The sequence below is a fragment of the Liolophura sinensis genome, chromosome 6 (assembly GCF_032854445.1).
Source record: "Liolophura sinensis isolate JHLJ2023 chromosome 6, CUHK_Ljap_v2, whole genome shotgun sequence".
NCBI classification, from domain to species: domain Eukaryota; kingdom Metazoa; phylum Mollusca; class Polyplacophora; order Chitonida; family Chitonidae; genus Liolophura; species Liolophura sinensis.
The window spans coordinates 42,331,902-42,345,979 of record NC_088300.1 but is presented as its reverse complement, the minus strand read 5'-3'; the positions used below and the strand labels follow the sequence as shown (position 1 = coordinate 42,345,979).

Genomic DNA, 14,078 nt, shown 5'->3' with positions numbered 1-14,078 from the left:
CTTAAATGGTGCAGAAATGCAAATCAGATTAAAAAAAAAAATTATTCAACATCATTCAGATCAGTTCTTCTGAAAAAAAAAAACAACAACTCTAAAACAAACAATCATACAAATTGGTATGAATTTTATTTGCTCCACATATAGCTTATTTTAAATATGTATTTATTATAATCTATACTGCTGAGATGTTATGGTATACAAGTATTACAACCTTAACCAGGTGTACAACCCGTTAGCATAACAGAGTGCCTAGTACATGTATGTGTAGGGTATGCTGAACCCAGCCACGCAATCTACCATAGGTGCTTCAAGACTAATGAACCACCTGTACCAGATTTCAGCATACATGTAGTGATTTACTTTTTTTCAGGGATGCATTCAGAACGCCCTGCTCATTATAGTGTTATTTGTTTCTGATCCTACTATCTTTTTTTTTTGCATTGCATTTTCTCAAAGGCCAAACAGTTACAGTTTTCCCTGCAATACATATTCTGAAGTGGTCAAATTATTCCAACTGTCAAAAACAAGAATTGCTAGGAGTATACAAACTACACTAAATCTATATGTTCATGTGAAGATGGGGAGGGTAAGCCTACATTACAACTGACATTTTGCATATTTAACATGCAAACTTGCACCTGGCCAATTAAGCACAAATATTTTTTTATTTTATTTATTTGATTGGTGTTTTATGCCGTACTCAAGAATATTTCACTTATACGACGGCGGCCAGCATTATGGTGGGTGGAAACGGGGCAGAGCCCGGGGGAAACCCACGACCATCCGCAGGTTGCTGTTAGACCTCCCCACGTACGGCCGGAGAGGAAGCCAGCATGAGCTGGACTTGAACTCACAGCGACCACATTGGTGAGAGACTCCTGGGTCATTACGCTGCGCTAGCATGCTAACCAACTTAGCCACGGAGGCCCCCCCTAAGCACAAATACACAGGCCATACAACTTTATTGTAAACAAGTACATATATGAAGGTTTTACAATAAACAAGCACAAATTCACAGCAGCTGCAATGTGCCAGTGTCTTGCAATCAGGCCCGTTGTTAAATGAGATGATCTTGACAAACTGACCAACCAACAGGATGACTACATTATGGAGTTGCTTGCAACAGCTAAAAAATACTTTTTGCAATATCAGCAAAAACTAAAAAAATCAAGGGAAGAGTTGTTTAAATAAAACCTGGCAAAAAATGTTATCTACGTTACAGAAATGTGCTTCCATTATTACTGTCACTCAAAAACATATACTTCAATAAGCAGATTTGAAAAAAACTAATGTAACTGGTCTTTAACCAAGGCAAGATCTTAATGAGAACATAACATAACAGGCACTTCCTTGAGACAAAAATACTGGAAACTTTCCTTCCTACAAAGGATCAAAAAGGGTATCGCATAACTATAAAAGCTAACATGTATGTGGTTTGTAAAAGTGAATGGTGTGGAAGGCTAAAATCAAAAGTGATCTGTTAATCAATACATGGCTGTAGTCATACAGCACTTATTTTCCTTGTGATAGAAATGAGACGTAACATATAAGATCATGTTATGGTGAAACAGAAATATTGGCAAAACAAAAAGCAAGTAAGCACTGAAATTGTATACAAGTACATATTTATCCATAAAACATATTAATCTTGCCTCCATCTGATATACAAAACTTCATTATGTAGTTCTATTATAAAATAAGTATATTTTACATATTTGGTCAATAGTGGAAAGGCTTGCACATGATTGTTAATGAGGCTTGGCCCAACTCCCACACAAACATACAAGTTAATATCACATGACTTTGGAATTTAGATAAGTTCAACGTAGTTGGCTGGGAACATTCCCCGCTGTCCGTCAGGCCCTGTCCCCACCCACCAACCAGAATCTATCTGATCAATGTCTGTGATGATCTCATCAGGGTCAAATGATATCTCGTCTGCATCAGCTGAAAACAGGCAAAACACAAAATTAATTTGTACTCGTGCAGGATTGAACAAACTTCATGTAAGGCAAAATGACACTTTTTAAATGTCACCGCATGAACTTGGGTGAACTTTGAAAAGTGGATATATGCATTACATGAACTGCATCACCATCATCCTTTGTTCTCACGTTTTTCTTCCCTCATCAGCAGAAATACATGTAACTAATTTTATTCAGGGCATTAATATATTAACGGATTGGTGTTTTCTCTGTATGCAATAATATTTCAACTGTATAACACTTATCAGGTGTATTAGTAAGCTGAAAAAATCCAAGGTATCTCAATACCAGGTTCCTGATAACATAGCGTATATACAAGATGTAGCTGAGGTAACTAAAGCTGGATTCAAACTGTTTACATACCTTCCTAAATTACCAGAAAATATTTAACCTTTTACACCACTAAGCACTTCTTTCAGAGGAATTTATACATACAATTACTATGAGGATGACACTAAACTGATTTGTTTGTGTGAATAAAGATGCAAGCTTCATAAAATTGTAAAAATTATAGCTCTGGCAGAATGTCTCAAAATATTGGTTACAAATGCAGTTGAAAAGGCTGACAAATTTGGATGTTTGTCTTCAGGTCAATAAACATTAACAAGTAAACACAATTGTATGCAGCACAAAGTTGGGGATATGAAGTAAAGAAAACTGATTCTAGCCCGAGGAATTGCCTACAAGTTGATCAGCATTTAGATCATAAATACTTCACATGAACACATTCCAGGTGTGAGCTACGGAAGAGACTTACTGGCTTGGTAGTCGTACAGTGCCCGAGCACGTGGTCCCCCAGCCGCCCCACCTGCATCTTCTGGGGGCACCTCTGGAGGGCTTTCGTAGTCTGGAGAGTCCCCAGGGGTGTCACTCTCAGGGACTTGAGGAGAGACAATTTGAGGGATGCTGGGCTGCTCGGGGTCTGAGTCTAAAGGCATCAAAAATAGTCACATTTTAACATGTGTGCAATGCACCAGTGTGTCAGTCAAGCCTTATCCTCCTTTATCACCAGAGAAAGTTCTATTGATTTGATGCGCTAAAATGTTAAACATATGAGACCAAATATGACAGGATTTCGAAGGTAAATCAGTCAAGGCCTCACACATGGTAATGTCCCCTGAGTCAAGTGCAAAATGTAAACAAAATGGAAGAAAACTTTGTGGTAAGAAAAAAATACTGCTTTGATCATGGCTGACATCAGGTAAAAAAAAAAGGTTTTGTGTCTCATGAATAACAAGATTGTTAGCAAGTGTTTTTCCAGAAAACAGAAAAATCATGAGCATGCTGCAATTATTTTGTCTTATTAACTATCACAGAAACAATTAATGAGATCTAATATCAGCACGGTCATTATTCCTTGTGTGTACATTAGTGACACAATTTATACCCCTTGGTACATTGCACCTTACTTTACCAAAGTTAGAACTTCAAGGTACTTCCACAACAATGGACAGCAAATGACAACATTGTCACTTTGTATCAAAACTAAGCAAAAAGGGGGAGACAACTGAGGATATACACTACCATCCCATTTCTGATCCTCCTCTTCCTCTGAGTCGGATGGTGGCCGGCGTGGCATACTCTGCTTCATCAGACTGTTGCTCTGTGGTGGGGCAGGGCTGATGGGGCTAGCTGGGGTGTTATACGATTCAGGTTCAGGAGAAGGCTCCCTTTGGGGTTCCGGTGAAGGCTCCCTCTGGGGTTCCGGTGAGGGTTCTCTCTGGGGTTCTGGTGAGGGTTCGTCTTCCCAGGGTTCCGGGGATGGTTCTTTCTGAGGCACAGGTGAAGGTTCTCGCACAAGTTCCGGCGAGGGTTCCCGTGGCGGAGGCTGGTAGCGCTTCACAGGAGCGTCTGTCTCTGGCTCTGCTGTTGGTAGCTTTATCGGAGCTTTTCTGGTTGGCTCATTTTGTTCTGTTGAGGTATCACGCCCAAAGCTGTGACGTAGTTTTCTGAAATACCACAGAAGAGCAAAACACATCACCAGAAAATTAGGGAAAACTAATGTACTTTGAAATAAGAGAATTTTTTGATAATAAGCAGTTATATTTATTTATTTGATTGGTGTTTAATGGCGTATTCAAGAGTATTCATACAATGGCAGACAGCATTATAGTGGGAGGAAATCAGGTACAACCTGGGGGAAACGAATAAGGTTATTAAGCTAATTGTTCACTTATTAAGTCATCTAAATTCCAAAGGTGTCCCTCAAATTGCTGATTTTTAGATATTTTGTCTGTTAAGTTTTCATCAGAGTGCCTTGTAGCAGGATGGCACCAATGCCACCACATCACATCTTCTATAAAATGAGTCAGCATGTATGACAGAAGAGAAGACACCTTACTGGTTCACACTACACTGACAACACTTGGCAAATCAGAAGGCTCTCAAGCTTAAAGAAAACAGGATTACCCATTTCTAGGACAAAACACAAACTGAGGCTGACCTTGTGGTCAAGATTATCAGGTGAACACATTGTGCCATAATAGTGCCGTATGTCACGTAATTAGACAGCAGCATATGGCATAGAGGATGGGAAAACATTCACACTCTGTCGATACACAGCCTGCTGTGAGAGAGCATACCACAAAACAAAACAATTCGGAGAATTTACATCTCAAGCAAAAAAAGCAAAACTTTCACATGGAGAAAGATCATTTACAGCCTTGATGTAAAGAGTCACAAAATCAACTTCATCAGACACAAAATCAACTTCATCAGACACAAAATCAGACAAACCTTGATCCTAGGATGTACAGAAGTTGATCAAAATCAGAAAATGCTTGATTTCAGTTGCATAAAAGTTTTTCAAAATTGGACACCACTTTATCCAAATGAAGACAGATCCCAAAGAAGCCCACTCACCTGGGTGGTGGTGGTGCCCGCTTCTCCCCAACAGCAGCTCCCTTTGACTGCTGCTCAAAAAACGCTCTGGCACTACCAGCTTTAGCAGTCAGGTTACTCGCTTCCTGTAGACAAACCAAGATGAAAACTCGGCATAAACTTATCTCATAAATGACTTTCTTGCTTTAATTTTATTTTAAGACCGAACATGTCCTGGTGAATGATATACAGATAGTGCACATCGAGGGATGGGATATAAGGAGTTGTGGAACTCTTAGCTCAAGACAAATGATGTTCAACAAGTGCTCCGTGAACGTTTTAGTATTTTGCTAGCCTCAAGTAGCCTGGAGATATAATTTCCTTTAAAATGAATAACACAAAGAACACATGAGATTAGCAACTTACAGCAATTCTCTCTTTTCTCGCAGAGTCTGCTCGATGTCTTCTTTCCTCGTCATCTTTGTATGTATCTGCTTGTTCACGCTCCTTGAACACAAGAGCATAAATTACATGTAGATATAAATATATACTGTACATAGATTTCAGATTTATGTAAAAAGCAAGTTTCTTTTCATACCAAGAACACATATTGATCACAATACACTCAATTTCCACATTTCACAAAAAATCAATGTATGGAGAGTATCTACATCATCACTTAAGAACCATTCCTGAAATACTGGGGTTTTTTTTGTGTGACAAAAATCAATGATGTATGGTGGATATACATGTATAATATTTGAGAGACAAACATCTCTACCCTACACACCATTTCCAACATACCCATTTTTGTTTGTCAGCAGTCCTGTCTTTTGCATCTGCTTTTCGTTCTGCTGCTTTCTGTTCTTGAACATTCTTCAGTTTCTCACTCATTCGCCTGTCTCTTTCCTTTGTCTCCTTCAGCTGAAAGACGAAATGAAACCATGATATAATAGCTGCAGTTTACATTAGCATTATCTACTACTCGTCAGAGCATATGGTAGAGGCAACTCAACATACCATTTAGTAATATATTAAACAACGGAACTTATCGGTAAGTATCACAAGAGTATGTCAGAAAGTTTGTCGGCAGCCTGCAGATGGTTGTGGGTTTCCCCTCGGGCTCTGCCTGGTTTCCTCCCATCACAATGCTGGCTGCTGTCATATAAGTGACATCCATATATTATATAGCACCATAACAACTCAAAACATATATGACTGCAGTCAGCCAGTAAGTCAGTTTAAATCTGAGCAATTCACATACGTTTGGATCTGAATGAAGCGACGTCCATATATTATATAGCACCATAACAACTCAAGCCATCATTCAGATCCAAAATTTTGTGAATTGCTCAGACTTAAACTGACTTACTGACTGACCGACCAACAGAAATAACAACTTTTAAATCTTGAACCACTTTCACAAAACTTTGTAAGTTATCTTTTCCATAACGTTTTCATAAATAATGTTGTCACTAGACTGTGGCACCACGAAGCAACATGAACTACAAGAAAAGTTTAATTCGAAGAATGGATTTATAAGGATTTGTAAAAGAGGGCCTGTAAAACTGTGTGGTACCTCTCGTTCCTTCCTCTCTTTGTCCAGCTTGGCCTGTTCCTCCTTCTGCCTCTTTCTCTCTTCCTCCTGACGTCTCTTCTCCTCTGCCTGTTTGCAGGTAAACAATACCTCCTTACACAAGAAATCCTCGAACAACTGCACCAGAACCTGATGGCTGTGCATCTCCAAAGAATTGGCTTGTCTAAGGGAGTGTACTATTTGTGTACTATTTGGTTGTAAACTTGAACCATGTAATGTTGAGTTATATGTCACAAGAGTAAATGAATGATTTTGACCCAATTCTACACCAAACATATCATGCTGACAGGTTATATATGTATCAGTCAAAAGTGAATCGTGCTGAAAAATAAAACTTGTCAGTACAATTTGCTTGAATCAGGTGGATTAAAAAGGAAAATGTACACGCATCAAACAAGGCTGAACAGAGATGTGAATTCACACTAACGTGAGATTGTGACATCACAAGAGCCAAAAAATGAAAAAAAAAAACAAAAATAAAAAAATAATAGAAATGAGAGGTAAACATTGCTCCTTTCCTTTGATCCTTACCTCTGTCTGTGCCCAGAAATTATCACGAGACTTGGAATCAATCTCTCTCTGAGCTGCTGTTTTCTTGTAGACAGACCCTAAATAAAACAATAGTAAGTCAACCACAAGGATCAACAGAAATGGTCTAAGGTCCACTTCAGCATAACTCTCGAGCTCCCTACAGAAGAAGTCTATCAAAGACTGACATGCCATTTGTCTACATTCAACTTCAGTCTACAGTCAACTTACAACTTCAACTTTGAATAGCTCAGACCATACATGTATAAATAGGCTGGTTGTGCTTAAGAAATCTAACTTAGAGATATAAAATTATACTAGAATTAATACCAAATGGTAGATTGTTTATTCAGTTCATGCTGAAAGTGATTAAACAGGAAAAAAAACTTATATCAAAAAACATGAAGGAAGATTAATGAAGAACTAACCACAGGGGCTGGGGCAGGAGCAGGCCTGGCTTTCTCTTTGTGAATACTATAATTACTGCCTGAAGACTTTGCCACTTGCTTCAGTATGTCATCCACATCCACATCATCTTCTGTCCTGGCATTAATCGTCACATGTATTCCCTATCAGGAAATAATAAACCCTCACATGTAAACCCACTCACATGTAAACCCACGCACATGTAAACACACTCACACGTAAACCCACTCACACGTAAACCCACTCACATGTAAACCCACTCACATGTAAACCCACTCACATGTAAACCCACACACATGCAAACCCACACACATGTAAACACACTCACACGTAAACCCACTCACATGTAAACACACTCGCATGTAAACACACTCACAATAGTTATTCATTTTGGTACATCAACATTTTCGGTTAGAAAATATGGAGGAATCTGACAAATCACAGTTCACGAGAGCACTTTGAAGTCACAACAGATGCTTTCTGTAAAAGGACAGGTATGGTGCCATATCAATTCCTGACTTTTTCAGTTGCCGTGTACTAACCACGTCTGGAGTGTCGTTGGCCAATTCCAGGCTTTATACTCCCAAGACAGAATTTTTTTCAACGTTAGTTTGACATTTTTGTCAACACCTTTGCATTAGACTATTTCCCTTCCAACTTGAGATTGGGCTTGTTGACTCAAAATTTTACTCAAATAGAATGTAACAAAATTAAAAAGATTTTTTAAAGTCTGAAATAAAAGTTTAATGACACAAATATGCCAGTCACTATATTGTTACAATCACTTATTGTTACAGCCAGTGTATTGTTACAGAACTGAACTTCTGTACACAGTTTTATACCAGGAGAAACATATACAACAACGTCATGACACAAGACTTCAACAACGGCCAAAAAAGTATAATCTGAACGTCTTTCAAAACTTTCGCAGGCAAAGGCATACAATGTGACAACTCTGATGCTTCAGTTGTTATAAGGTTTACTGTACATATATATGTCACACAGTCACTGGAAAGATGTGGATACACTTTTCAAAAATTATCCATGATCATCTTTTAATTCTCGATACACGTGTACATGATGATAAACCTACCAGAGTACCTAAGATTTCAGAACGACACTCATGAGCTGTCCAGGATGCGCTGACTGGTACCTTGCATAGCCATGCAGGCCAATGTGGCATACAACTTGTCTGACATTATGTATTATTTTTTAAAAAGTTCTACATGTATTTCAACAAAAAACATATTTCTGTCTCAAACATTATTAACAAAACAGAATTAACAAAAAAAAACTGAACACTGCACAAATGCTAATTATCAAGACCTTGTAAAGGTCAGTGTCCGAAGTTAACCATCAACCTTTGTTAACTTTGTGAAAATTCCTCCGACAACGGGAAATAAAACAAGAATATAAAAGACTAACCTTAAAGAAATTCTGAACATCTCTCAGATGACTGGCACATTTGAACTTGAAGGTTTCAGGTGATCCCTCACCTTGCTGGGAAAAAAAAAAACAGAAACAAGAAAGGTGTAATTTTTCAGGCTAAATGCAAAACAAAGACATTCAACTATATGAAATAGCTCTTGATACATGTACATGTATGTTGTATTGTGCCATAGGCGGCCTTAGAGAATTTAGACTATCTACCTGGGTTGACATATGTGTTTAATATGTACAACTTGTGATACAGCCTAGCAGAAGGGAAGCTTTGTCTTATCTGGTAGGTTCAGTCCAAAACCTTTCCTGGGCTAGCTTTTCTGAAGGAAAGTATCCAAAATATCACCAAATTTAACCCACCAAAGTTCATTTTTAGAGGCAAAAAAATGTCATAAAATATCATTTTTAATGCTGAAACAGACATTTTTCCAGCAGGATATCATACTTTCCAAACCTTACTTTTCTAGATCATTAGAATTCTCAGAATATCATAATAAATTGTGCAAGTTAGTCATGGATCCAATTTGAGGCCATTTAGGGTACATGTACAAATAAATGTGTAACCCTTTTTCATGCATATTGGTCTTTATTTAATTTATTGATGTTTTTATACACAGTCTACAAGGATTTTTCACTTCTACGACATCTTCCAGCATTATGGTGGGAGGAAACAAGGCAGAGCCCAGGGGAAACTCATGACCCATATTAGTACTTTGTGTGATATATTTTGTGGTATGGTGGTCTCATTTTTCATGTGGTTCGTGTTCAACATTTATGCGACTAGGATTAGCCTCCTAACTTAGCCCAGCATGGATACTTCCTGGAAGTGACACATTGTACACATGTTTGTGTACTTACCCAGTTAATTAGGACAAACTTTGGCAGCTTTGTATTGGGGTCCAGAACCTTACAATAGGCGTACATGATACTGCCACTGTTTAGATCATCCACCATCTCTTCAATACCACCATCTGAAAACAAAGAAAGGCATGCATCAGGCTTAATATTTCAACAATGATCAACTACTTTGACAGCATTAATTTCTGGAATATACAGTCATATAATAAACTCGCTTTCTTAACCACAGTATTTACTTAATAGTTTGCACAGATACCTAAAGATATGGGCCCGGCTTCACGAAACTTTGTAAAATTAGTAAATTGCCTCAGTGGGTAGGTTTTTTTTTCTTATAAGTCCAACATGAAGGCCAAACACAACATATTAAAGTGTGGCTATGACATTTTATATCAACAAATATCACATGAATTATTTTACAACCACAAAATGGCGCTACCTTTAACCAAAAGTTGCCAATCCTGTGATTTGTCACAAAACTATAACAGCAATGTCTAAGAAATTAAAACTGATTCAAGCTTAATACCACAATGGTAATATAGCCTGGTGATTTATGGAATAGAATTTAATAAGTGCATATAAGTGCATGTAAGTGCATGTAAGTACATGCACGCACATGGAAACATACGTTACTGTCCATCCTTAGCCATGCCTGAACCTCATAATATTTCAGTTCCAATATTTTTGCATTTTTTGTTCTTAAGAGTCTATCCCTTGAAGAATTGTGGTTTTTTCCCCACTTAATGTTGCCAGTCCACACTAAATGAAGGGTAACGCATAATTTAGTCTATGGTGCCATTGTTATACACTGGACAGCGCTACTGCACATATAAATGCCTAATGGTATGCTCTGTGAATGGGTAAACTTACCGCCAGTTGCCACACTCTTCAGTGTATTGGTGTGTCCTTCATATCCAAATAGAGCCCTGAAAATTTTAAAAACATATTAAAATGAATAGCTACAAAAACAATCAGTTCACAGGTTGAATAAAAAAGCTGTACTGGGTGTTCTGTTCACCAAATTTTCTGATGCAAGGTGGAAATTATGAAATGAAATGTAAATTAATGTAAACATGTGGAATGAAATTGAATAGAACAAATTAAATATTAAAGATGCAGTTTTAGTGTTAAAGGCACATTAGAATGTGGGTCATTTCCACTTGTAGTTGGCTAAAACCTGTGTATGCTGCAGTGCATGTGAACTTCCTCTTTGTTATATTAGCATAACTATACAGGAACTGTATGTTACTAAACAGAACAAGGCCTAAACAGCTTATCAGCCTAACCCTTGTCAACAGATCAAGCCTTTATTTCCGTCATTTAACACCTGACATCCTTAAATTTTGCTTTGTAAGACTTCACTAGGATCTACTCCAAATCTAGAAAAAAAGCAGGAATCCAATGGAATCTGGTACAACAAAGAAGTTGCTCGAGTAAATGTACTAATGCATATAAATTTATTTATTTATTTATTTGATTGGTGTTTTACGCCGTACTCAAGAATATTTCACTTATACGACGGCGGCCAGCATTATGGTGGGTGAAACTGGGCAGAGCCCGGGGGAAACCCACGACCATCCGCAGGTTGCTGGCAGACCCTAATGCATATAAAAGTAAACCAATTCGAGGATTGCATGTTAATATCAATAACTCCCACATCCACTTGTACAAAGAAAGCAGATATGCAATTTGACATTTTCAATACTATTTTTGTAAAAATGTTTTACAGGAATCCAAGCAGATTATGGAAGTTTTTGATCTATGGAAGACATGACAAACATCATGAAAACACTTTAAAATCAAAATGTTTTAAAGGCTGTTATAAAAAAAACCCTGCAAATTGCAGTGAAACGGAAAAACTTTCAAGCCTTTGAACATATAATCAGATCTTATGTAAATCAACATCAGCATGCCAACAACAATCTAATACTTCCACTGACAGTTTGTTAAGTGACCTCTAGTGAACTGCAGAGATCAGTGGATATATAAACTACTTACGGACCAATCAAAGCAAATCTTTCATTTATAACTGAAGAAATTCATCATATTTGTTGCTGCTATTGCAAGGCAACTACCCCTTTGAAGCTCTTAATGACATAAGAGTCACTTCGTTTAATAGAGCTCGAACTGATAGTAGGTTTTTGCAGTGGTTTAAAGATCTGATTTAAAATGGATTGATTTTGTTTATATAACAGAATTACATCTCGAATAAGTTTTTACCCAAATGCCCACTAATACACTGGCAGTAAATTTTGTGTGATGCTACATGTGTGACTACAATCATCTTTAAATCATGTGAATACATTCTTGAGTACTGCATTAAACAGCAATCAAATATATAATATAAATTTAATAAATATATAATATATATATATAAATAATATATATATATAATAATTTAAATATTTTGGCACTTTCTCTTTGTGTTAAGCCCCACAGCTCTTTGTCATCAGCTCAGCCGCAATTCTTAAATCTGGCTGTCAAGCACCACAAAATCAAACAAAAGTCATCCAAATTCTCCATCAAAAACTTTTATTAAGTTATGTTGTTAAAAAATATCCTAAAAAAAGGATCAAAAATTGAGCTTTTTATGTTTTCTAAACATCGCTTGGTCCCCATATTGAATTTTGTGCAAAATCTAAAGAAATCTTCTCCTTCACAATGGCTGATGCGATTTAGCTGAAAGTTTAACTGCAGTTGCACAAAGCCTAGGCACATTAAGGGTGAGATTGTGTAATTTTTTTTATTGAAAAACTGTACAAGCTCGATATCAGGTGAACATGTTATGTGACCAAAAAATCTTTTTTATGTTAATAGCTTCTACACTTTCACAGATGATGTTCGGCAAATAGTCATATCTGATGTAGTTTTTGATGCTGACTCCGAAAATGAATTTTTTCAAACCGGAAGTTGGTATATCTCCAGAAACAATGAAGCTAGAGACACAATCTTAAGGGCCTAACACCATCCCCAGGCAAGGAGAACAAATTTTGCATAACCAGTGATGACATCAGCAAACTGGAAGTCGTACATACCAAAAAGAAAATTGCCATTTTTCTAAATTGAAAAACTTCTACATCTAAAAAGGCCCAACAGAAATGTGTGAAATGTGGTAGACTCTGAGATGAATTTTGACGAGTAAAAAGCTGAGTGACATTTAACAAATGACATTTGACAGTCATTTTCTTCAAAACCAAACGTCCGATTGACATAAAATTTAACAAACATCACAAGCGTTCCCTAGAGGCTATTTTGACAGAAAAAAGATGCAATATGTATGCAAATTAGGTTTTAACTGATACATATCATGTGACGACATGTGAAAACAAAAAATCTGAATTTGAAGAATTTGATGCTGAAGAACATGTTACCTGACCCGCAATTTCACCCATATTTATAGATCATGTGACAGAAAACTGTTACAGTTGTACATCTGAAAATCACTGTGTGAAAGGTGCTATATGTGTACAGTATGTATGCTAAAAATTGTTGAGCTGTGTTAAAAAAAAAGAGAGAACATGCACATCTTCAAGTATTGTCCAAAGCTTGATTTACAATTTTGGCACATCTATATACACATGCCATACGTACAATGCACTAATGGCTATGAGGAATGTAGGCTTTCTAAATAAGTTGTTATACATCAATGCATACACAAAATTCAAGCAACCAGAAGTCACACCACATAGGCAGAAAACCATTCTGTAACGGGAAAATCTTGTACACGCTTTTTTGGAAGTGAGCATTTTGGCTTGATCAAATCAATTAGATCTTGTAATTTGATTACAAAGTATGTCACTACTGGAAGGGGATCCACACAATTGAACAAATCTGACAACAGCCTACTATAAAAAATCTGATATAGTCAAAGAGGTGCATGGAAATAGATTGAGCGAAACAGGCCCGCAGTAATACAGTTACACTGACCCTTTCTCAATTAGATCATTTGACCATTCAAACAATGACTCATTGATCATTAAAGGATGATTTATTTATTTTTTTTTTATAAAGATATTGTTTTAGAGCTAAACTAAACAGTATGCAAGGTGGTAAAATAATTAAGTGAGTAGACATAAAGTAATTGTCAAATATACAAATATCCTGAAAAATGCTCGGTTACAAAATCGAAAAACACAGGGTCTTAAGCTCAGCGTGAGACTGGGAGGCGGAAGTTGGGGAGAGATGCCCCTCCCGTTGTTGTTTTCGGCTGGCAAGAATAAACTCTCAAACAGATAGATATTAAGTAGAGCTAATTAAGACATTTACTTAAAGGCCTACCAGTCAGTATTCGAATCATGCTTAGAGACAGCATTGTAAGCTGCAAGGAGAGAATCCTTGTTCTTCCGAACGTCAAGCGCCATCCTAGCCGGTTTTGGATGGGAAGAACCTTGCGTGAGGAGAACGTCACATAATGTGTGTACACACAA

The 14,078-nt window shown here is 37.2% G+C and overlaps 1 protein-coding gene across 1 annotated transcript; it reads right to left on the bottom strand.

Moving 5' to 3' along the window:
* Positions 1-107: 107 nt before the first annotated feature.
* On the bottom strand, positions 108-14,034 carry LOC135469251 (drebrin-like protein). Its single transcript, XM_064747849.1, has 13 exons — positions 13,930-14,034; positions 10,522-10,577; positions 9,655-9,767; positions 8,782-8,856; positions 7,355-7,499; positions 6,934-7,010; positions 6,385-6,471; positions 5,610-5,729; positions 5,232-5,312; positions 4,848-4,951; positions 3,510-3,934; positions 2,743-2,913; positions 108-1,947 (listed from the first exon to the last, which is right to left on the bottom strand). Exons 1-13 carry the CDS (start codon positions 14,010-14,012, stop codon positions 1,811-1,813), a joined length of 1,674 nt encoding a protein of 557 aa, XP_064603919.1. The 5' UTR covers positions 14,013-14,034; the 3' UTR covers positions 108-1,810.
* Positions 14,035-14,078: the final 44 nt, after the last annotated feature.

Bases quoted from the DNA above. Each gene is read 5' to 3' on its own strand.
- LOC135469251 (XM_064747849.1), bottom strand. From the start codon at position 14,012: ATGGCGCTTGACGTTCGGAAGAACAAGGATTCTCTCCTTGCAGCTTAC. The intron at 8,857-9,654 runs GTAAGTACACAA...TTTTTTTCCCAG, and splicing joins AGTTTGTCCTAATTAACTGG to CAAGGTGAGGGATCACCTGA. The intron at 6,472-6,933 runs GTAAGGATCAAA...ACCTGCAAACAG, and splicing joins ATTTCTGGGCACAGACAGAG to GCAGAGGAGAAGAGACGTCA.